Source organism: Aotus nancymaae, unplaced genomic scaffold (assembly GCF_030222135.1).
Source record: "Aotus nancymaae isolate 86718 unplaced genomic scaffold, 86718_ANA_hifiasm-v0.15.2.pri h1tg000057l, whole genome shotgun sequence".
Taxonomy (NCBI): Eukaryota; Metazoa; Chordata; class Mammalia; order Primates; family Aotidae; genus Aotus; species Aotus nancymaae.
Genome location: NW_026988471.1, coordinates 32,087,639 through 32,109,765, shown reverse-complemented (window position 1 = coordinate 32,109,765; position 22,127 = coordinate 32,087,639). Strand labels below are relative to the sequence as shown.

The 22,127-nt window shown below is 40.9% G+C and overlaps 1 protein-coding gene across 15 annotated transcripts in view; it reads right to left on the bottom strand.

The window, feature by feature from the left end:
* LTBP1 (latent transforming growth factor beta binding protein 1) overlaps positions 1–22,127 on the bottom strand; it is a 458,896-nt gene that overhangs the window by 243,635 nt on the left and 193,134 nt on the right. For 9 of the 15 annotated variants that reach the window (XM_064363976.1, XM_064363978.1, XM_064363977.1 and 6 more), the window contains one exon: positions 6,752–6,919. In XM_064363976.1, coding sequence (XP_064220046.1) covers positions 6,752–6,919 — 168 coding nt within the window. Of the gene's footprint in view, positions 1–6,751; positions 7,161–22,127 lie in introns of those variants that run through there. The other 6 variants (XM_064363986.1, XM_064363984.1, XM_064363987.1 and 3 more) reach the window with 3 other exon arrangements.

Below are 22,127 nucleotides of genomic sequence, written 5' to 3'. Positions count from 1 at the left end.
GCACCACGGTTTAAACAAAACAAAACAAAAAAACACATTGTATGTGATGTTCCCTCACAACACTCATCAAGGCTTCATCAGGCCCCTGCTCAAACGTTATCAGAGAGCCCCTCCTTCCCTGAGCTCTCTAAAATGGCAACCACGCCTTCCACCAACACTCCCCCTTGTCCATCCCCTTCTCTGCTTTGTTTTCCCTCAGAAGATCTATCACTTCCTGACATTAGTTCATATATCATGTTTCTTACAGTATATTTTTGGTAGTATCTATGTGACAGTAGTGTACACACATACTGTACTTTTAAAATTTATTTTTATAATTGTGGTAAAATACCTGCAACAGGTACCATCTTAAGTGTACAGTTCAGTAGCGCTTATTACATTCACATTATTGCGTATCCAATCTCCAGAACTTTTTCATTTTGCAAAACTGAAATTCTATACCCATTAAACAACTCCCCATTCCATCCCTATAATCCCTGGCAACCACCATTCTACTCTCTCTTTGAACTTGACTACTCTAGGCATCTCATATAAATGGAATCATACTGCATTTGTTTTTTGTGACCGGTTTATTTGACTTAGCACAACATCTTCGAGCTTCATACACGCCGTGGCCACACGATGTTTTTTTAACGCTAGAGGAGGGGAAGGGCTTTTATTTAGTTCACTGCTATTGCCTGAACCCACACCTGGCACATAGTATGTGCTCAATAAATGCATGTTAAATGAATGACTGTTCCTAGTACTAGCCTTTTAAAGGTGATCAATAGCTTAATTAAAATTAAAAAGAAAAGGCCAAGCGCAGTGACTCACACCTGTAATCCCAGCACTTTGGGAGGCTGAGGTGGATGGATCATCTGAAGTCAGGAGTTCGAGACTAGCCTGGCCAACATGGTAAAACTGCGTCTCTACTAAAAATAGGAAAATATTAGCCGGAATGGTGGCGGTCACCTGTAATCCCAGCTACTAGGAAGGCTGAGGCAGGAGACTCGCTTGAACCCAGGAGGCAGAGTCTGCAGTGAGCCAAGATCGTGCCACTGCACTACAGCCTGGGCAACAAGAGTGAAACTCCGTCTAAAAAAGGTAAATTAAATTAAATAATTAATAAAGTAAAAAAGAAAATGCTCTACATTATGACATTTATTCAGTATTAGAAAATAAAATTATTTGATATGACTATATGTGGAAGTAGTTTCTTTGACAAGTTCTTAGGCATTCTAAATTGCCTAAAGGAAAAGCAACCACTTTCTTAGAGTATTGTATTAAAATATCTTTTTTGTGTGTGAGATGGAGTCTTGCTTTGTTGCCAGGGTGGAGTGCCATGGCGCAATCTCGGCTCACTACAACCTCTGCCTCCCAGGTTCAAGCAATTCTCCTGCCTCAGCCTCCCCGCGTAGCTGGGACTACAGGTGCACACCACCATACCCAGCTAATTTTTGTATTTTTAGTAGAGACAGGGTTTCACCATGTTGGCCGGGCTGGTCTCAATCTCTTGACCTCGTGATCTGCCCACCTCAGCCTCCAAAATGCCGCAATTACAGGAGTGAGCCACCACTGTGCCTGGCCTGCATTGAAACACCTTTTAAAACCCAAGATATATCTGCACAATGCATTAAGGGGAAAATATATTCATCAGTTAATTAACAGGTGACACGATGAGTTCAAACAATGATGAATGGCAAAGGATGAAAAACTCAGTGACTGAACTGTTTCCAGAAAAAAATCTATATGCTTGCCCCTTTTGAGCAATTATGTCAGTTTATTTAACGCCTCAATGAGAGAAAATTTTCTTCCTTCCTTGTGAAGAGAACCTACACAGTCAGCTTAGCAGCATGAACTGCTTCTGTTCTTCATCCCAGTATCACAGTGTTAGGTTGGTTTTGTGAAATCTCCAGGTAGAACTTCAGCACAAAGCATCAGACAAGCTCCAGAACAGCTACAGGAGGCCAGAGGTTGTCATTCATTCAGAAACTTATTTAGCCTCTTAAAACACGGTTTTCCTAGCTAAAAAAAAATGAAAGCACTTCTCTCTTCTTCAAAATGACAAATATCAACTTCCTTCAGGGAACTTTAGTGAATTCTCAAAGAATAAAATCCAAATGTCTCAGCTTGAGATTCAAGGTGTGCCATAGCCTTGCACCAATCTACCTTCGCAGACCTATCATCTACCATTATGACTTTTCATGTGTCCCACATTTAAGTGAAACTATTCCCAACTCTCAGAAACCACCTCTGCCTTCCCATCTCCATGCCCAATTCTAGGGAGTAAATTCTTCCTTCCCTTGTCAACTTTGCTTCTCTCTTCCTTCTACTCCCCCATCCATCTTTATTCTGGAACATACCAACGTTTCAAGTTTCCCTTCACCCTTCAGTCCACAATCAGGGCCACGCTCATTTACCTACTCAGTCCTCACCATGAAACAACACACGTGCAGAACAGGGACAGCAAGTGAACAAAACATAAAAGCTGAATGCCATCTCTTTTCTCTCTAAGCATCCTCCCTCAGCTAGAAGTAATATTTCCCTTCTCTGGGGGCCCGCTAGCAGCTATCTACCTTAATTTAAGGTAATTTACATATGCCTTTCATCTCTTCCTCAAAGTATAAGCTCTTAGAAGGCAGCTTTATGATTTGCTTATCTTAGAGAATCTACTACCATGTTTTAGACATATCACTTAATATATGGTCATAGGAGGCAACATGGGAGAGCCAGAGGTATTGTGACTCTAGGATAAGAAAACCCGGCTTAAATAACCTTTAATCAAGCCAGCAAAACCTCAGTACTCATATTTGCAAATTATGGATACTATCATTTACCTAAGAGGCAGTTAGCATCAAATGAAATAATGTATGAGAACATGCTTTTTAAATGGTCAAATGTTTGTTGTAATTATTCAACTGGCGCTAATAGAATATGAGTCTTTTGTAACTCAGAGAAAGCAGAATCACATAAACCAAATGTGCTATTTTAACCATCATGACTACTTTTCAATGTCTCTACAAATAAGTTATACCAAGTGACAGCATTATTGCATTTGAAATATTCAAGTTGTGACAACACGAATTTATATGTTCTTCTTGTCAGAGGAACTTAAGATTTTATAACCAACTTAAAAATCCCAGAAGGTCATCTGCATTTTAGCCCTATAAAAGGTTAAGAATCCATTAAAACAACAGCAGTGAACCTGCTGGCCCACCCAACGAGGGATATGTTTCCATTTTTAAAAAGGCAGACAGGGATGCTGACCTCAAACTGCTGCAAAAAATAAAATAAAATAAAATAAAGTCATTATCATTACAAACCTGCTTCATAGGAAATACCATTTAAAGTAAATGTTCTGTTAAACTATACCAATATCACTATCCATAAAAACAAGCTCTTCTAGAATCTCAAAGTTCCCTTGGACACCATATTCATTTGGGCCTCACTTTTAGAGTCACATGAAGTGGAAGTTATACTTATTATTTCTCCCACTGAGTACTCAAGAACAGAGACTGCACGCACAATAGTCATGCGAAAATACCTGCTGCCTTTCACACCTGAAAAGCCCAGACTCACCCTCATCACAGACCAGAAGACCAACACAGAAGCAGCATGAAGGAAGGAAGGAATTATCCCAGGAAAGAGCCTGTTAAAGAACAACCTCTTCATATCTATTAGGACCCGCACTGTATGGAGGAGGTGAGCTGGGCTCAGAGAGCATACAGAGCCAATGTTATCCCAGGATTCAATCCAGGGTGTGCTGGACTCTCAGCTGCTTTCTCTCTCTGTTACCCCAGCCGGCCTTCCCACAAGACCCAACTCCATGAGGTCCTTCACCTTGTCCCCCCTATACATCATGGTCAGGCTCCAGGCAGGTAAGAAAACAGATGACACAAGGATATCTAGGTTCTAGGCATAGCTAACTGACTTGCCATGAAACTAAAGCAAGCTCACTTAATTAACACTCTGTATCTAAGTTTCCTTATTGAAAAAATGGTGATGATCATATCTGTTCTACATCCTCAAAACAAACAAACAAACAAACTGTACGTTACCGAGCAAATGCTGGAAATTATTGCTGTTGTTCTGATGATCAAAACTGATTAGCTAATTAAGGTGCCTCAACTATGAAGTCTATGTAACTTTCCCTGGATTATGTGGACTCCTTGGAGCAGGGGTCAGCAAACCATGGCACTCAAGCCAAATTCAGCCCAACAAATGTTTTTCTAACACGGCCACACCTATTCTTGTTCCTATTGTCTCTGGCTGCTTTCACACTACAATGGCAGAGTTGAGTAGCTGTAACAGAAACTGGATGGCTCACAAAGTCTAAAACCTATTTTATACTCTCTGGCCCTTTAAAAAAAACGTTTGCCAGCTCTCACCTTTAAGTACCCACAAATATTAAAGGGAGTAGCTGACAAGTGACAGGAAATTTTGAAATTTCCCCAAATGTTAAACTATTTTCCAAATATGTCTTTTTTGTCAAAAGATCTACTATACTATAAACAAATATAGAGAAGAAAAAAAAATCCGAAAATCACTTTCTGCAAATAATAAAATTGTATGAAACCAGTAAAGTCCCAAAAAGAAATATGCATATAAATTTTTAAAATTTTTCTGTATTTTCAAAGGATCACAATCTGTAAGTTCTACAAAATGACCATTCTTACACAAAGAAAGACCATAAAACTTGTCCCTCAAACTATCTAATATTTGAAATAAGATGTAGACAGGAGAGGGAAATAGCTCAGAATATAAATGAAATATAAAGCCCACAATTTCCAATGTGAAACTTTATTACTACGGACCCTTCTCACCCCCATCCTTTACTTCTTAAAAAATTAAACTGCTCTGCCAATCCGTTACGGAGAGTGGAGTTCTGCTTTTGAAATGCTTTTGTAAATAATTTTGTTTCACTTTGCATTTTGAATAGGCTATGTATATTCTGTTTCTAAACGTCTGGTGCAGTGCCAGAAAGGAAAGTGTGCGGCGTGTTTCAACAAGTACACTTCCTCTGTTTCTCAAAGCCTTCAAAATATTTAGTTTCAAAATGAATACACTGGAAGCCAAAAAATTCCCACCCATTTGATTATTTTGTAATTGCTACTGTAAAGATTTACAATAAACGCAAGGAGGGAAAGGAGCAGTGAGTAAGGAAGGCAACCGAGAAAGGCAAAGTGGGGAAAAGCCATCAGACTCATGATAATCTACTGGAACTGCCTTTTCCTTTCCCCTCCTTGTCTATACCCCTCCAAAAAAAAAAAAAAAAAAAAAAAAAAAAAAAAAAAACTCCAGAAAATAGTATTACTTATTGCTGATAAAAAGTCATAGGATCTTAGAGATGGACTAAATTTTACAGGTCATTAAATACAATCCCATTTATTTTACAAAATGAGAAAAACTGAGGCCCAGAAATATTAACTAGGATGTCCTATGGATTAGCTCGTTAGCGGCAGGACCAGGACCAGAATCCAGTTTCCTGATCATCAGTTCACTTCCCACTAGACTCGCCTCCCTGCCCAGCAAAGCATAATGTGCCATTTGGCACCTAAAAGCTAAATTCTTTTCAAAAATATGACCAGAGTACCCCTATCATAGCCAGGAAACTCATAATGCCCTTTTAAATCGTATCTATGGGCACATATTTTTTCCAAGTACTGACGATGAAAAACACTGCTTCGACCTCCTAAGGACTGGGAGTCACAATAAAGCAGCAGAATAATCAAAGAGATAATAAGAACTTCAAGCTGCCCCTTTATTTCGTCTTGATGTAAATCAGTTCGAAATAGACACCGCCTTCTCCTACCACCCCCCCAGACACACACTTCCAAGACTAAACAGCAATATTCCATAAAAAGACCAGATCTAGCCAGTGTTATTATCTGTCTGACATTTGGGTTATTCTTGTGAGTAACTCAGAAAGTAACATGGGTGTCTGCGATTATTTGAGTACACATGGCAAACCATAATTGGTCAAAAAATAATAAAAGACATTTTTCTGCAACAAAAATACCATACTGCGTGACAACATGGCAACATGACAGCATTCAGTGGACCGCAATACTTTCTCCACTTGCAAAAAAGTAAAAACCAAAAATTTAAAACACAGCAACAAGCCTTTCTTGCAGACAGCAACTACTAGTTCATATTTAAGTTAACTTAAAGGAGTGCTGAGAGTAATCTACTCATCTATCTTCCCCAAATCCACGTTATGTATCAATTCAGTCTTGTGAGACGGAGGAGAAACATGGCAAAAGATGCAACCTCTGTATCCCTTTCTCTAACCAAGTACAGGTTTTTGACAATTCTTAAGAGTTTTGTTTTAGGGCTTGGCTATTTTTGAAGTAAAAACTTCAAATTTCATCACCACTTTCCAAAGTTTATAACATAAGTCAAATCAAATGCAAATTCCACTTATCACTGGGCTGATAAAATTTGAAGTTGATCAGCACAACTCATGCCTCAGGGTCTAAATCTAAAACCTACTCTCTTCTCTTCTACTATATATATTCCCATCGCCACACGGCTGCATAAATGCTAAGCAATAAGGGAAAATATCCTAGTTGCCATTCCTCTGCGAAACCAAAAATCAGGTTAAAAATTATTCTGAAAGTAATTTAAAAGATCCCATGAAAGAAACATATTCGTACTCATAGACAGACACCCATTGAAGCAGAGAGCACTGTGAATGGAGGGGGTGTCTAAATGCTACAGTCTCATAAAACTCGACTCAGTAAGGACAGTTAGGGACCGTGGAGGAACTCACCCACTCGGAAGTTCGTGGCTGTCAGGGTGTCGGCAGCGTGACCATTCTCACTAATGAGAGTGGTGGTGTTCCCCTTCTCACAGCTGTTCTGACAGCTGCCCTTGGTGCAGGTCACTTTACAGATGCTCGGAGTAAAGACCACCTTGATGCGGCCAGTGTGGTTACTCACTAGGAGCAGAGGCAGGGAGAAAAAGAACAACAAACACAACAGCTTAGTATCCATGAACTTGCCTTGGAAGGTTTAAAAAAACAGAAAAAAAAGAAAAGAAAGGAGCAAGAGGGGGAAAGAGAGCCCACAACCCGACAGGTTTAAGGAAAGAGGGAAGGCTTCAGTGTTCGCTGCTCTGTATTCAGTGGTGTCTCTGAAACAGGAGTAGGAAGCTTAGCAAACAGAACTCTGGGATGCGCTCCAAAACCACATTTGAAGTCGAGTCACTGGAGTGGGATTACTAACCACAATGCTGCACTTTATTCACGGGCAGACAAAGAGCAATACCGAGGGCACGACAGATTAAAGAGCCAACCCTGACAAGCAGATGTAATGCAAAGGGCTTGGCCGTGCACCTAGCGGTGAATAAACGCTTGTGTCCTCAACTTGCATACTTTCCCTGTTTCTCCACTTATTAAGTCACTATTTGCAGCCCGACCCCTGGAAATGTTTTAGGCATGCGGCATGTCTGAAAACATCTGTCTCAAATCTCCTGGCACTCTCGGCTGAAGTGATCAAATCCTGTGACGCAGCTGCGGGAGCCCATGGCTTTTTCACAACTCCAGGGTGCTATTTCTCCAGAAGAATTTATGCAACGTATATTTTGTTTTCCTGTGAACAGGGCCCATCTTTAAAAAGGGTAAGCCAGGTCACAAGGATAAAGGGTTGCCTCCCTAAAAATAACACCCTCGGGTTCTCACTGTCTCTATTCATAGACCACCTGGAGCAGCCACTGGGGATGGAGCTTTCTTTCATTCACGTGGCCTTCTATCACCTGACCACACAGCCGAGGCGATATAGTATCACAAAATAAGCACTAGACTAAAAGTTCATCCTGGTTTGCAATCCCAGCTCAACCGCAGTGTGACTCTGGATATGTCATTTCACCTTTTTTCCAAAACACAAGAGAACTGAAGCTCATATTTTCTAGTCACCTTTAACTTTCAACTTCTCTATCAGCGGTCAGCAAGCTACAGTCCAGAGATCCGATCCAGCTCGCTGTATGCTTTTGTAAATAAGGTTTTACTGGAACACAGCCATCCTCATTTATTTCTGTACTGTCTATGGCTGTTTTTGTGCTATGATGGCAGAACTGCATAGAGACAGTATGGTCTCACCCAGACCTGCCCTTCACTGCCAGATCCCAACCTGAAGTCTCTGGCAAATTGCAAGACACAAACTGTTTGCATTGCTACATCTGCAATATGCCCCCAGACAGGTCCTTCCTCTATCTAGGACACTAGGCAGAAAGCAGAGATGGTAGCAGGAACTGAAGAGAGCCGGTCATCTGTGAGGCTTTAAGGCCGTCAAGAAGCGGTGCCCTTCTGACGCCTCTCCATGACTGGCGTGGTCAAAGGGGAGAGAGGCTCTGGGCCAGCCTTTCTGATACCATCTTTGCTTACCAAAAAAGCTCACCTCTCTTTATACTGCTGTGGTTTGGCTAATATTATATTTTCGGAAAATCATCCCAAGATGCCTCTATAAAACCCTCAACAAATTAAAATTGTAGTCATAATCTGAACCTGGAAATAAAGAACTTTAACCAAAGAAGCCATTCAAATTTCAAGGTTGGAATGGGGCCTCAGAGGTTTTCTAACACAACCATCTCTTATCTACTGTTTGCATTCCACGTACCAAGTGCTCATCTAACCTTTATTTGAAAATCTCTAATGATGGGGAGCTCATTACCCTCAAAAGCGCATGACAGTATGAGCAGTTCCCAGCAAGTACTATTTTTTCTTGAGCCAAAATCTGGCCTCACAGTAACTTGCACACACTGACTCGAATTTGGTTCCCCATGGCGTTACAATCTAATGCCTCTTCCACATGACAGTCCTTCAAATACTCAAAGATAACTGCCACATAATCAAGAGAAGCTACAATTAGAATGACTTGAAGCCATCAGCTGGGTTGGCCCTCTCACTTAGAAGAAGAAAAATGATTCCTCTGGAGGAGAAAGCCCTCCATTCTTTTCAAATGGTTTTCCAAGACAGTTTCTCCTTCACCAGTGGTTCTAATCCTGGAGGATCAAGACACATTGTCTGAGATGGAGAGATGTCCTAGTGGCCAAGAAGGCCTTCTAGCATCTTGCAAAATGATATCTAGTAGGAAGCTACTATTGATCAATACTTTAAATCAAGGGCCAGCAAACTTTTTCTACAAAGGGCCAAACTGTAACTATATTAGGATTGTAAGCCAAAAGGACTCTATTGCTATTCAACTCTGTGGACTCACTTAGCTGGAAAGCAGCCTGTCAAAAATAACATGCAAATGAGTGGGCATGGCTGTTTTCCAATAAAACTTAAAGAAACATGTCTGTAATCCCAGCACTTTGGGAGGCCGAGTTGGGTGCATCACCTGTGGTCAGAAGTTCAAGACCAGCCTGACCAACATGGAGAAACCCTGTCTCTACTAATTACAAAATTAGCCGGGTGTGGTGGTGCATGCCTGTAATCCTAGCTACGCAGGAGGCTGAGGCAGGAAAATCACTTGAACCCGGGAGGCGGAGGTTGCGGTGAGCCAAGATCGTGCCATTGCACTCCAGCCTGGGCAACAAAAGCAAAACTCCATCTAAAAAAAAAAAAAAAGAAAGAAAAGAAAAAAGAAAAAGAAACACTTCAGTGACTCCCTCCTTCAAGTGTTTACAGGACATCTCAAAGTTATCTGGGAGTCTACCTTAACTTAGAAATTCAAAAAAATGCAATGGAATCCTGATTCCACAATCAGACAAGATTCACCTAGTTTGATTTGTTTTTTTACAGTAGCACAAACAAATCAGCTTATAATCTAAGTTGTCAGACAACGCTTACAAATATCTTGAGGACACTTTGTGTGTTCAAGTGTGTGAAACCCAAGAAAAAAAGAGACAACATTTTCCCACTTCAAAAGAATATAAACTCCTATTTTTTCTGGCTCCTGGTACAATAATGAAATTAGAATCCATGTGCCAACTATTTTGTCTTCTCTGGCATTAACTCGTAGCGCCAGCAGCTGCCATGCAGATGCTCACATAGTCACCTAAATTATGCTCACTTAGGCAAACTGAGACATCCAAAGAAAGCAAGCACTTAAATCATTATTCCCATTTCACCTCCTAGCTACAGTAGTCACTTTATAGGCACTGGAGATTCTTCGGGCCTATTGTCTTTAAAAACTTCTCTATTTCTTTGCCAAAAAAAATTTTTTTTTGGCTTGGAATCATCTGGATTTTCAAAAGGCAGAGACAGTTTCATATGACTTAATTCTGATTTTTACAACGTACACATCTTCTTGGAAGCAGAAGCTATACTTTATTTCATATAAAAATAAAAATGTGTTTTATAAGCATTCTGCTATAAAGTAATCTAATTCTAAAATAGATACTTGTATTCTAAGCAGGTCCTCTCATCTCCATGAAGCACTTACTTTTTCATTATAATTAGCTTTAGGTTTTGATGCCAATCATCTCAAAATTGGTAGTGAAAATGCACTACTGCTTTTGACACTAGATTATCATCCAGAGCCCCAACAGGATCTCCATAAATACTGGATGGATTAGAAAACACCTTCTCCCATCTCTACTCCTTGAAAATCATTCCCACATATCTAGGGTATAGTGTAAAAAGTTAAAGTTTTAAAGTTCACAAAACAAAGATCCATGCTCTGAGCTTCAAATTTCTCATGTGGCACACTGAAGACAGTATCACGCATCTTTCAAGAATTTAGTAGGAAGTTTAGTGGACACAAACTCTCCCCCAAAGGCTGTTTGGTCTATCAGAGGCATCCTCTTTGAATGCCTTGAATAAGGTAACACTCAAGGACCCCGATGCCTTGCAGAGAATAGGCACCCAACAACTGTGGAATAAACAAAGTGACCCGAACACGTCCATGGGGCAAGGGTGACTGTAGAATCCCACAGAGATCCTAGACTCACAGGATGCTAGAGGTCATTTTGGTCCAAGGCCCCGTAGCACCAGTGAGAAGAAAAGCTCAGGGCTAAGCAGAGGGAGAAGACCATCCCGCCTGGCACCTACCGGCTGATGAGGAATTATATGTCTGAGAAGCAAAAGTTTAGGCCAGTCAGGAGTTAACAGGGAAACCGCTGGCACAGCTTCGGTGCTTGGTCTTTCAGAGGAAAAAAATGCAATTTTTAGATCCCTGTAGGTGAATCAGCCCCCAAAATCTTAAGCAAGTACTTTAAAACTTTGAGTTTTAGAGGCCTTGGCTAGAGGCACAGATTGCCTGGAGCCATGCAGCACCTCCATTGGGCCTCCTAGTCAGTCAAGACACTCAAGAGTCAACATCCTGTCTGCAGCGTCTGCCAGACCCTGTGCAAATTTATACCTCCAAGAAGAGGCACTGGCACTCGGTTTAAAACAAACCACAGATATTCAGAGTGAATGGTGAATGGGATGGAAGTGAAGCTGCTGCCCCTCCTCCAGTGATAGAAAGCTTTCATTTTTGCTTCAGGGTTGTTAACAATAGAGAAAAATACAAAAATCTGAAAATCGTTCTTGACCCACAGACTTAAGTCTAGAAAAGAGCACAGTTGCCCTTGTTCGGTCATTAGACTACGATGTGACCAAAAGCAAAGGCAGCCAAAGAAATAAATATAACAAGTTCAAGACTCACATCAGATGTCATGCACAAATACAGTCTCCTCAGCATTCATCCAGAATGCTGCGACAGCACATCAGCATGCATCCAACTTAAACAATGGGGACCAACCAGCGAAGGCAGTGTCCTCTGGGAAGAAGCAACCTCTCTGTGGTTTAAAGCCACCACCCAGTTGAAAGAAACCTACAGGCTGATTCAACACACAGGTCACGCATACACTCTTCTGGGTGTGAGAGAGACTGAGCTAACAGCTCATTCTCCCACTTGCAGTCCGTCGCTTGCCCAAAGGCCAAGAATTATTTGAAAGACAAGTCATAAAAATATTAAATAATGCTTAGAATAACAGAACTTTATTGTTCAGCTCTCCAGGCTTGCTTAACTCCTCCTGGACTATTAAAATAATGCCCATAGAGTGTTCTGTGTTCCTCAAGAAAGGTGCTATGTAAATACAAATTAATATCAAATCTATTACTTCACCAGGCTGCCCCAGTCCTGGAAAACCCTCCAAGGAGGAAACTCAGATGAGATCACTAGTACTGATGTGGGCAGTTCCACAGGTAAGAATCCAGAGTAACCTTTCAGCTCCATCTCTTGAGTTACTGAGGTAGGACTAACTAAAGAAAGAGGCAGACAGAGAAACAATTGGTACACCAGTGATAGAAATCTAAGTCTCAGATCAAGGAAAAGTATGTCATTATGGCTTGGAAACCTTGCCATCTTTACACAAGACATTCTTCCCCTAAAAAAATTACCCAAAAAATGGCCAATAACATTTTTTAAAAGTAAAACATTTTTTGATTAAATATGCTAAAAAGAATAACTGAATATGCAACAGAAAACAGCAATTTCTCAAGTGCTTTTGAAAAGAAAAACAGAAAACTATCTGCTACTAAAATTTCACAACATATTATGCAAGAATCATCTTGACACATGAGAACTTCTAACTGTGTAAAATCGGTGTAAGATATTTAACTTTTGAAAGAGACATCGTAGGACAGGCTGGTGTGGTTCTGGGGCCACTAGGACTGAGGCGTGTGCCCTGTTGCTGCCTCTGGTTAGTGGAGAACTTTCAGCAAGTGCTGTCACCTCTGTCCCTGGACTACAGACCTGAGCCTGTCCTGAACTTTTCTGGGTATTCCACATCCCTAAACCAAAGAAGTATGCCTGGACATCTGAATCCCTTCAGGGTCTGTGATGTTAAAGGAAAATATTTTACAGAAAAGGACAGATCATGAAGATGTCAAAAAGCCATGGGTTTGTTTTGCTTGTTCTCCACTTTTATTATTAACTGTTTTTTCTTTTCCCAATCACCGGCCCCAGAATCACACCAGGCTGTTCCATGGCGTCTCTTTCAAAACTACTTTTAAAACTCACTTGTCTAGATGTGTCTAGAACCCATCTGCAAATCCCTCCTCTGCTCCTAATTCTGAATATTAAGAGAACCTACCAGAGTTGCCCCATCCAGAAGGGATAGTAGTATTTGCAGTGCTGTGACTGAGAGTTGAAGAAACACATCCTCCAAGAAGAAAGGTCTTAAATCTGTTCATAAAAAGGAAGAAAGAAGAAAGAGGGGAGAGAGCTCGATGCACCTAATCTCTCAATTCCAAATTGAGAAGGTAAGCCACAGCCACAATCTAAAATCCTGACAGTCATGGGAGCCATACTTGGGGAGGGTTCAATGAGTCTGCCCTGGGTTTTTGGGAAATGGAGGGAGTGAAAGGCATCACGGTTCAAGATTGTTACTCTAAGAGTCTGTCTCCCAAGAAGGAAAGCCATTTAAAAGATAGATTTTTTTCAGAAATGAAAATTATTTACCTCCCTCAATGATTCTATGCCAGCCTTTGCACCAGCACAGCTTTAAATTCCACACGATGGCCATGTAGCTGAAGGACCCAGATGTGCAACCGACAAGAGGACGGGCTTCACTGTTCTCCGTGAAATAGAACAAGGAGCAGAGCAATCAACACTTACCTGTCTTCCATCTCTACTACGCACGCAATCTGCGTAGTTTGCATGGGCTCCTTACAACAACAGTGGGTTACATCTGCTTCACATGACTCAAATTTTCTGTCCGTTAATTTTGGAACACAGTTAGGTTTTATTTATCCCCACATTTGTTGTTTTTCAAAGAGCAAGTAAATGGAGGCATTTGACCATTTCTATAAATAACATCTATCTGTATGCAGAGAAGCAAGTTTGACTAAATGATAGATAACTACTAGGCTATTTGTTTACCAAGGAATACATTTGATGGCTTACTCATAAGCTAAACAGATGGCCATTCCTCTCAAGGGTCCCAAATTATCTCTACCACACACTTTGAATATTAGGCTCCTATATAATTGTTATGACAAATATTTCCAACAAAATCAAACTCCCTGAAAGGAAAGTAAGACCCTTTCCTACCTAGGTCCAACCTAGCCTCACCTGCCACCACATTGCCATTAGAGCCAGGACCTGAGCCAGGCCACACTGTTCACAGGTCCTCACTCATATACCTTACTCATGCACCTTCCTTTCTCTAGAAATCTTTTCCTCTTCTTCCCCACATTCCATCCTTTTGACTCAACTAAAATACTCCCTACCCCCAGGATTTTCACTGACCTCAGCACAGCCAAATGTTTCAACCCTCCATTTTCTCTTGACTCTTTGCAGAGACTTCTACGGATATTTCTCCACTTTTCCTACCTTCCTTTGGCCTCCATCAGGCCAAAGAAAATAGTCTGTATTCATATCCTCATTTTCTATCTATAACAAATGTCCCACATGGTGATTCTCTTTATGAATGGAAGAGAGAATGTGGTCAGAGGGGAGCATCATGGGAATGGAATTACAGGGTTGGAAATGAAGAAAAATGAGATGAACTGAGGCTGAGAATCCATGGGAAGACGGACAATGGGAAGGGAAAGCAACAGGAAGGGCAGACAACGGGAAGGGCAGAGAAATGACTTTTACTCAAACAGCTAATAGCTGGAAGCCACAAAACTTTAAAGGAGTTGAATGCCTCAGGCTTCCATCACCTTCATAAAGAAGGGTTGGGAATTTTCCTCTGACACCAAGGCAGACATAGAGAAGGAAATGACTTATTACACTTTGGGAAATTTAAATTCTGCTTAAATGAAAAAAACAAAAACAGTGAAAAGACAAGGCAGAGAAGAAAACCAAAACCTCCTGGGCCCTGTACACACATGCTGAGTCACTGGAGCTGCCAGGCCAGAAGTAGATGTCTTGATGTGCCTCTAAGGGATCCCAATTCGTTCATGCAGGCAATAAAAATCCAGAGCAAACAAAAATAAACTTATAACTTGAATGCATCATATTTTAAGAAGCACCAAGGAAGTCAAAGATATGAACATTTTTGCAAAGGCCAAAACAGCTCTCAAGTTTGATGGATTCAATTGAGACAAAATCTGTTGAAGCATTTAGTTATATAGAAAACTGGCATTTTAAAATCTCTAAATTAATTTAGAATAGAGCATCCAGGAATCCAAGCTTGCAGAATACTGATTCTGTCATTTACTTCATATTTTTTTTCCAGTACAAACTTCTCTCTGGCTCAGTTTTTAAATGACTGCATCCAATGGCCCCAACTACTCCCCACACGGGACAACTGCCAAACTCAATAGATCTCATCACTAGGAAAGATTTCAGCCTAAGCATCCTTTTCTCAAAATTATTGTGGCCGGGCACAGTGGCTCACGTCTGTAATCCCAGCACTTTGGGAGGCTGAGGCAGGCAGATCACCTGAGGTCGGGAGTTCGAGAGCAGCCTGACCAACATGGTAAAACCTCATCTCTACTAACAATACAAAATTAGCCAGGCGTGGTGGCACATGCCTGTAATCCCAATTACTGGAGAGGCTGAGGCCAGAGAATCACTTGAACCCAGGAGGCAAAGGTTGCAATGTGCCGAGATCACGCCATTGCACTCCAGCCTGGGCAACAAGAGCAAAATTCTGTCTCAACAACAACAACAAAAAAATCATCACACATATCTAGCTAAGCTCCAGTATAAAGAAAACTAAAAAACAATTAGTTTCCAATAAAAAAATTACTGATGTGTAATTATACACTATGTTTTCCAGCTGTCAGCTAATTCTTTTTAGGTTGCCCATTTTCAGCTTCCTCGTTTCCTTTGACTCTCATCAAGAGTGCCTCTTCTGTTGAACACTGTGATGGTTTTAAAATATGTCCACAAATTCCCTGATACTTTTCTAAGAGGTGAAATCTAAAAGTCTAATCTCCCCTTGAGCAGGGACTGGTTTTAGTGAATCTTGTCTAAGAACAAACCAGGTGTGGTGGCTCACTCCTATAATCTCTGCACTTTGGGAGGCTGAGGTGGGAGGATCGCTTGAGTTCAGGAGCTCGAGACTAACCATGGCAATATAGCAAGACCCTGTTTCAAATGAATGAAGGAATGAATGAATGAAAATGGAATGAATGAATGAAAATGGAATGGTGTTTGCATCTTCAGAGACTATATTGTAAAAGGCACCATGGCTGCTATCTTTGTCTGTCCTCTATTGGATCACTCACTCTGGGGGAAGCCAGCTCCCATGCTATGAGAACAGTCCAACAGTCTAAGGAGAGACTCACTCATGGGGCAAAGAACTAAAGTCTCCTGCCAACAGTCACATGAATGAACCATCTTGAAAGCATCTTCTAGACCCAGTCAAACCTTCAGATAACTAGAGCTCTTACTGATATCCTGTTTGCAATTTCATGAAAGAAGCTGAGCCAGAACCAACCAACTGAGGTACCTCTAAATTCCTGAACCACAGAAACTCTGAGGTAGTGTTTGTGGCTTTAAACCACTACAGTTTGGAGTAATTTTTATGCAACAACTGCTAACTAACATAAACACACACACAACATGTTCCTCTTCTGCTTTTCTTTTTGCCCAGATTCTGAGAACAACAGAAATTATGGACCTTTCTGAATGCACAACCCGATCTACATGAATGGCAGACTCGAGAAACAAGAAGTGAGTGCCTACTAGGCTACAGAGAGCAAACACACACGACAATCATGTCAGCTGCGATCATACCCATTTTGCCAACAAGGAAACCACAGAGATGTCCATCAGAAGCTTGACCATCGTCATTTGGTTAGCAAACAGTGAAGCTGGGATTTTAGTGCCAGCCCTTGTTCTTTCCTCAATATACCCCTGTGCCGCTCCTACACCTGCAATGAGCATTACCATGAAAAAATGACACTTAGGAATGTGAATGCTATATGCTTAGAAGGTTAGGACGAGGGAGAGAGAAACAAGCACAGATTGGGCCCTATGTGTTTCGCAGTATGCCAGATATCTTATATAGACTTCATCTCACTTCATTCTCACAAAAGTCCTACGGAACAAGTCTTAAGATTTTTATCTGGCAGACAAAGAAACTGGTAAGAAGTTCAAAAGGAATGAATACAATAAAACCACCCACAGGCTCTACCTTTAGGATGTTGAAATCCAGAGTGGATAAAAAGACACACAGAATAATGCCATCCAACTTATCTACCTACAAGACTGCAGCAGGGGCCATGTGAAATAACTTGTGTGGACGTCATTTATAGGCTGTAAATTTCTACACAAATGAAAGAAAAAATCCTTACATGTGGTCAGTTTTAACTGGAGCAACTGTTAGAAAAGCTCAAACCAGTAGTGACATTTCAACCATGATATACAAATCTGTAACCACTTCTGAACCTAGGAAAATTTTCATATTAGGATGTTTGCTTTCAGATCACAACTATTATTAAAGACTCTAGAATAAATCAAGATTTACTGGACTTTGATTCCACCATAATTTCCAGATACGACTTAATTGCTTGACTTTGTTTGATAGGTATCACAATGGACTTCAACCAGCTGTAGGAACCCACTGATTAGAAAGGCTTATTTTGGATTTGAATAATTTTTTTTCTGAGACTGAGTCTCGCTCTTTCACCCAGGCTGGTGTGCAGCGGCACGAGCTCAGCTCACTGCAACCTCTGCCTTCTGAGTTCAAGAGATTCTTCCGCCTCAGCCTCCCAAGTAGCTGGGATTACAGACATGCACCACCACACCCAGCTAATTTTTGTATTTTTAGCAGAGACGGGGTTTCACCATGTTGGCCAGGCTGGTCTCAAACTCCTAATCTCAAAGTGAGCTACCTGCCTCAGCCTCCCAAAGTGCTGGGATTACAGGCATGAGCTACCACACCCGGCTGCATCTGAGTAAGTTTTGTTAAGCTAAACAACTCTTGTTAGCAGCTTTATAGTCACATGACAAATTTTAAAAACATGTTACTGTGTTAAAAGTCTTACATGTAATAAAATTTTAAAATATCAGAGCTGGGTGCGCTGACTCACGCCTGTAATCCCAGCACTTTGGGAGGCTGAGGTGGACGGATCATGAGGTCAGGAGATCAAGACCATCCTGGCTAACACGGTGAAAACCCGTGTCTATTAAAAATACAAAAAATTAGCCGGGAGTGGTCGTGGGTGCCTGTAGTCCCAGCTACTTGGGAGGCTGAGACAGGAGAATCGCATGAACCCCGCCCGGGAGGCCGAGGTTGCAGTGAGACAAGATTGCACCACTGCACTCCAACCTGGGCGAAAAAGTAAGGCTCCGTCTTAAAAAAAAAAAATTTTAATATCTAAAATATAGTCAAATTTTGACTGTACTCGCCTAAAGATAACTTACACAAAGAGCTAAAGTGGCACTTTTTTCAATGAATAAGATTGATTTCTGTGATTTTTAACTCATTTTTGGTTACTAACTTAAGGAGTACATTTTAAGTAGTCAAGTAATATACAAGTATTACAACGTAACATATTTACTTGATGCATAGAAAGCGTTTAGTATGGTGTTTGGCATGCGCAGAGTGCTAAATAGAAGGAGGGTGGAACTTACCTTGTGCCTTTGTTGGGACAAAGGAGCCTATGTCCAAATTTCCTAACTACCTGATCTTCGATAACAAGAATACAACTTACAATACCTTCAGCATGCTTGTCTATATTTTCTTACTTAGAGTATATGTTCTTAAGGTATATTAAGGTGTGGTTTGGATACTGGGATCTCTGACAAGAATCACCATGAATCACTTTCTCCACTAACGGTCTTTGAAAAACCCTTTCAAAGAGAGGCATCTAATTTTGCTATATTTCCATGTTCAAGACATGGCAGAGCATGCCTGATATGTACTTACACACATACCGCACTGCGGTTGCCAGAAAACCCATCCCTCAAAAAAGATGAATGAACAGGAGGCATGATGGAATTTCAGGAATCTTACTGAAAAGGTTTCCCAATCCACACTCACTCACTGAAGCTGGACATTCTCCATTCCATGTGGGCAAGAATCCCCGAGGACTGAGAATGCTTCTGTTAAAAATTCAAATGGAAGCTTAAGTATGAATACAGCAATACCATCAAGGTCCTACTAACCCACAGCCAGGCAGAACAATTCTCCAAGTGCTGCAGGGGTCTCAGGGAACTGACGGAACTGACCTGTGCACTCCTCTTTCCATGTGTCAAGCTTGCTTAGAAGTGGGGAAATGTGGACAGGACTAAGAGCTACAAAGGGAGTGAAGAGAAGCTGAGCAGCTGGGTTTTCCCTCTCTAGAAGACAAGCTTTGGTGCTCTGCGTAATCAGGACGTGCAGCTGTTAGAGAGCAGGGTAGAAACAGAACTTGCATTAGCTCAGGTCTCTTGCCTACAAAACGACGAGAGGGTGCACATTATCTCAAGCCACAGGATGTTCAAGTACAGCTGAGTACAGCAATAAGGAGACAGAAGTCTCAAGAGAACCCAGAACCCAGAACCAGCTTGTAGCAACCCCATTATAGCTGCCCCATCCCCACCCCGCTTCAGAAATGCTGTTGAACTTCATTCTTGTACCCAACATTAATGTGGGAGAAAGCTTCTCTCTGGCTACTTCTGCTTCTTTTTGGTATTATACTTCCATTCCAGTTGCTTACTGTTCAATTCTAACTTACAAATTTCCTTAGGAGAGATTCTGAATAATCTAATCTCGTCAACATCACTCCTGTCTAGGAAAGCCCCTCTGCTAGGCCACCTTACAGGCAGCTGGCCAGACTCAGATTGGTTTTACTTGAGTCAAGTGCCTACCCGTTTTCCAGTCCACTGTGGCCAGAAGGTGTGGTCACCCATAATATTATTTTACCAAAAGGTAGTCGGTCTGATTACAATAGTTATCATCTGTTCTATTAAGACTAAGATTGTCCAGATTGTTTTAAAAAGTAAATCTGCCCTGCTGAAACGGTAATCTAGGAAAAAACAACAAATTTCAAGGGAGTTGGCATGTCAGACCATATGCATGCCTTTTTCATGGTAGAAGAAGGAAGAGAGGCAACATGCAATTCCTCTTGAAGCTCCCACTCAGAACACATAGACTCTTTCCATCCACACTCCATTGGTCAAAGCAAATCACATGGCCGAGCCCAAAGTCAAAGGGACTAGCAAAATCCACTATACCCAGAGAAAGCCATGGCAAGATGTGGGGCGGGGGTGAGGGGAGGGGAGAAAGAACTATGCATATATTATACAATCTACCATGTTTATTATTTACTCTCAGATGAATAAAATGTTACTGGAGAAAGTCAAATCGGTCAGAGAATCATTCTTAACAAAACTATATCCACCACCTTTTCTCCCTATAAAGACAAACTAAAGTGCATTTAAATATTTCTTCATTTTCATTAAATTTTTACAGTTACCAAAACAAAAACAAACTCTTTGGACCAGAAAGCACGTACCTAACTGAATCACAAAAGGTCGGTACAGTATTTTTGATTGATGAATAAAGGAAAAAATATAAATCAAAAGATTTTGTTTGGGGAAGGATTACGCTGTAACCCTCTAAAGTAAAGCAGATGCATGCTCCAGCCAGCTCCTCCATGGAATGTAAGCTGAAAGCGTGGGAGGAAGATCTCTGGTTTCTGCTGGATCTGAGTCAAGCGGTTGCACTCATAAGATGCACCTGTAGCCATTAAGGGGTGTTGGTTAAACAAGGAACCCAGCTGCCGGGTGCCTGTGCTTCCAGACCTCGTTAGGAAGAGCACTCAATCCCACACAAGAAGCCCAGAGGCCATCAACACAGGCAGGACCACCAGCCTCTCACCTGCTCTCCGGATGCTTTTCTTTCTCTCACCAAAGCTTTCTAAATCTGTTTATAGGATACAAGGACTTTTAACTAATTATGATGGTTTTCACAACCACTGCGTATTTAAAATTTTTCATTCAGTTAAAAACAAAAACAAACTAGAACCTTGGAAAAGCAAACTCGTGAAGCTTTTTTTGGAATTTATTTTTCCCCACTTGCATACCATGCTAAATATTTTAATAAAAGAAATTGCATGTAAGTCTGAGTAGTCAACCACGTACTAAAGAGGTTCTGTAGCCTTTTAACAGTATAGTACTTAATAAAAATGATGATGTTTAATTGCAAAAAATATTTACTTTAAAAAATACACATACAACACTGTTGGTGGGCATATAAATTAGTTCAGCCATTGTGGAAAGCAGTTTGGCAATTCCTCAAAGAGATAAAAGCAGAACTACCATTCTACCCAGCAGTCCCACTACTGGATATATACCCAGATGAATATAAATCATTCTACCTTAAAGACACACACACACGCAAATGAATGTTCAATGCAGCACTATTCACAATAGCAAAGACATGGAATCATCCTAAATGCTCAACAATAACAGACTGGGTAAAGAAAACGTACCATGAAATACTATGCAGCCATAGAAAAGAACGAGATCATGTCTTCTGCGGAAACATAGATAGGACTGGAGGCTATTATCCTTAGCAAACTATTTGGGAACAGAAAACCAAATACCACGTGTTCTCACTTCTAAGTGGGAGCTAAGTGACAAGAACTTATGATCACCAAGAAGAGAACAACAGGCCCTGGGGTCTACTTAAGGGGGGAGGGTAAAAGGAGAGAGAAGTGCAGAAAAGATAACTATTATACTGGGCTTAATACCTGGGTGATGAAATAATCTGTAAAACACAGCCCTGTGACACGTGTTTACCTATGTAACAAACTTCCACATGTACCCCAAACCTAAAAGTTAGAAGATATATATACTGATTGAATATACGTGTGTATTTATATACAACAGCCATCATACATATACACACGTACATATTTCTTGGTTTAAAGTTTGCTTGTCAGAAGAATTACTCTAACATAACCATATTGCAATTACCTCTTAGGAAAGAAAGTTGTTCCCCTCCAGTCATGTATTAACTTCTACCTTCTTTGCACAGGAACAAAAAGAAACTAGGGCAGCCAGGGCAGAGTTAATATTCAGGAGATATTAAAAAACAAACAATGCAGAACTAAAATCACAGAAAATAACACAAAACCCTTTTTAAGAAATGTCACATATAAAATATAAGAAAGGTATTCATGGATCCTACGTCAAAATGGGGACGGACTCACTCCAACACAGTCATTTTCAACATTAAGGGGACTCTTCTATAAGGAATCTAATTCATGAGAAAACAAAGCATTCTACTTAAAGTCCCTGGGAAACATCTCATGAGCAGCATTTTGTATG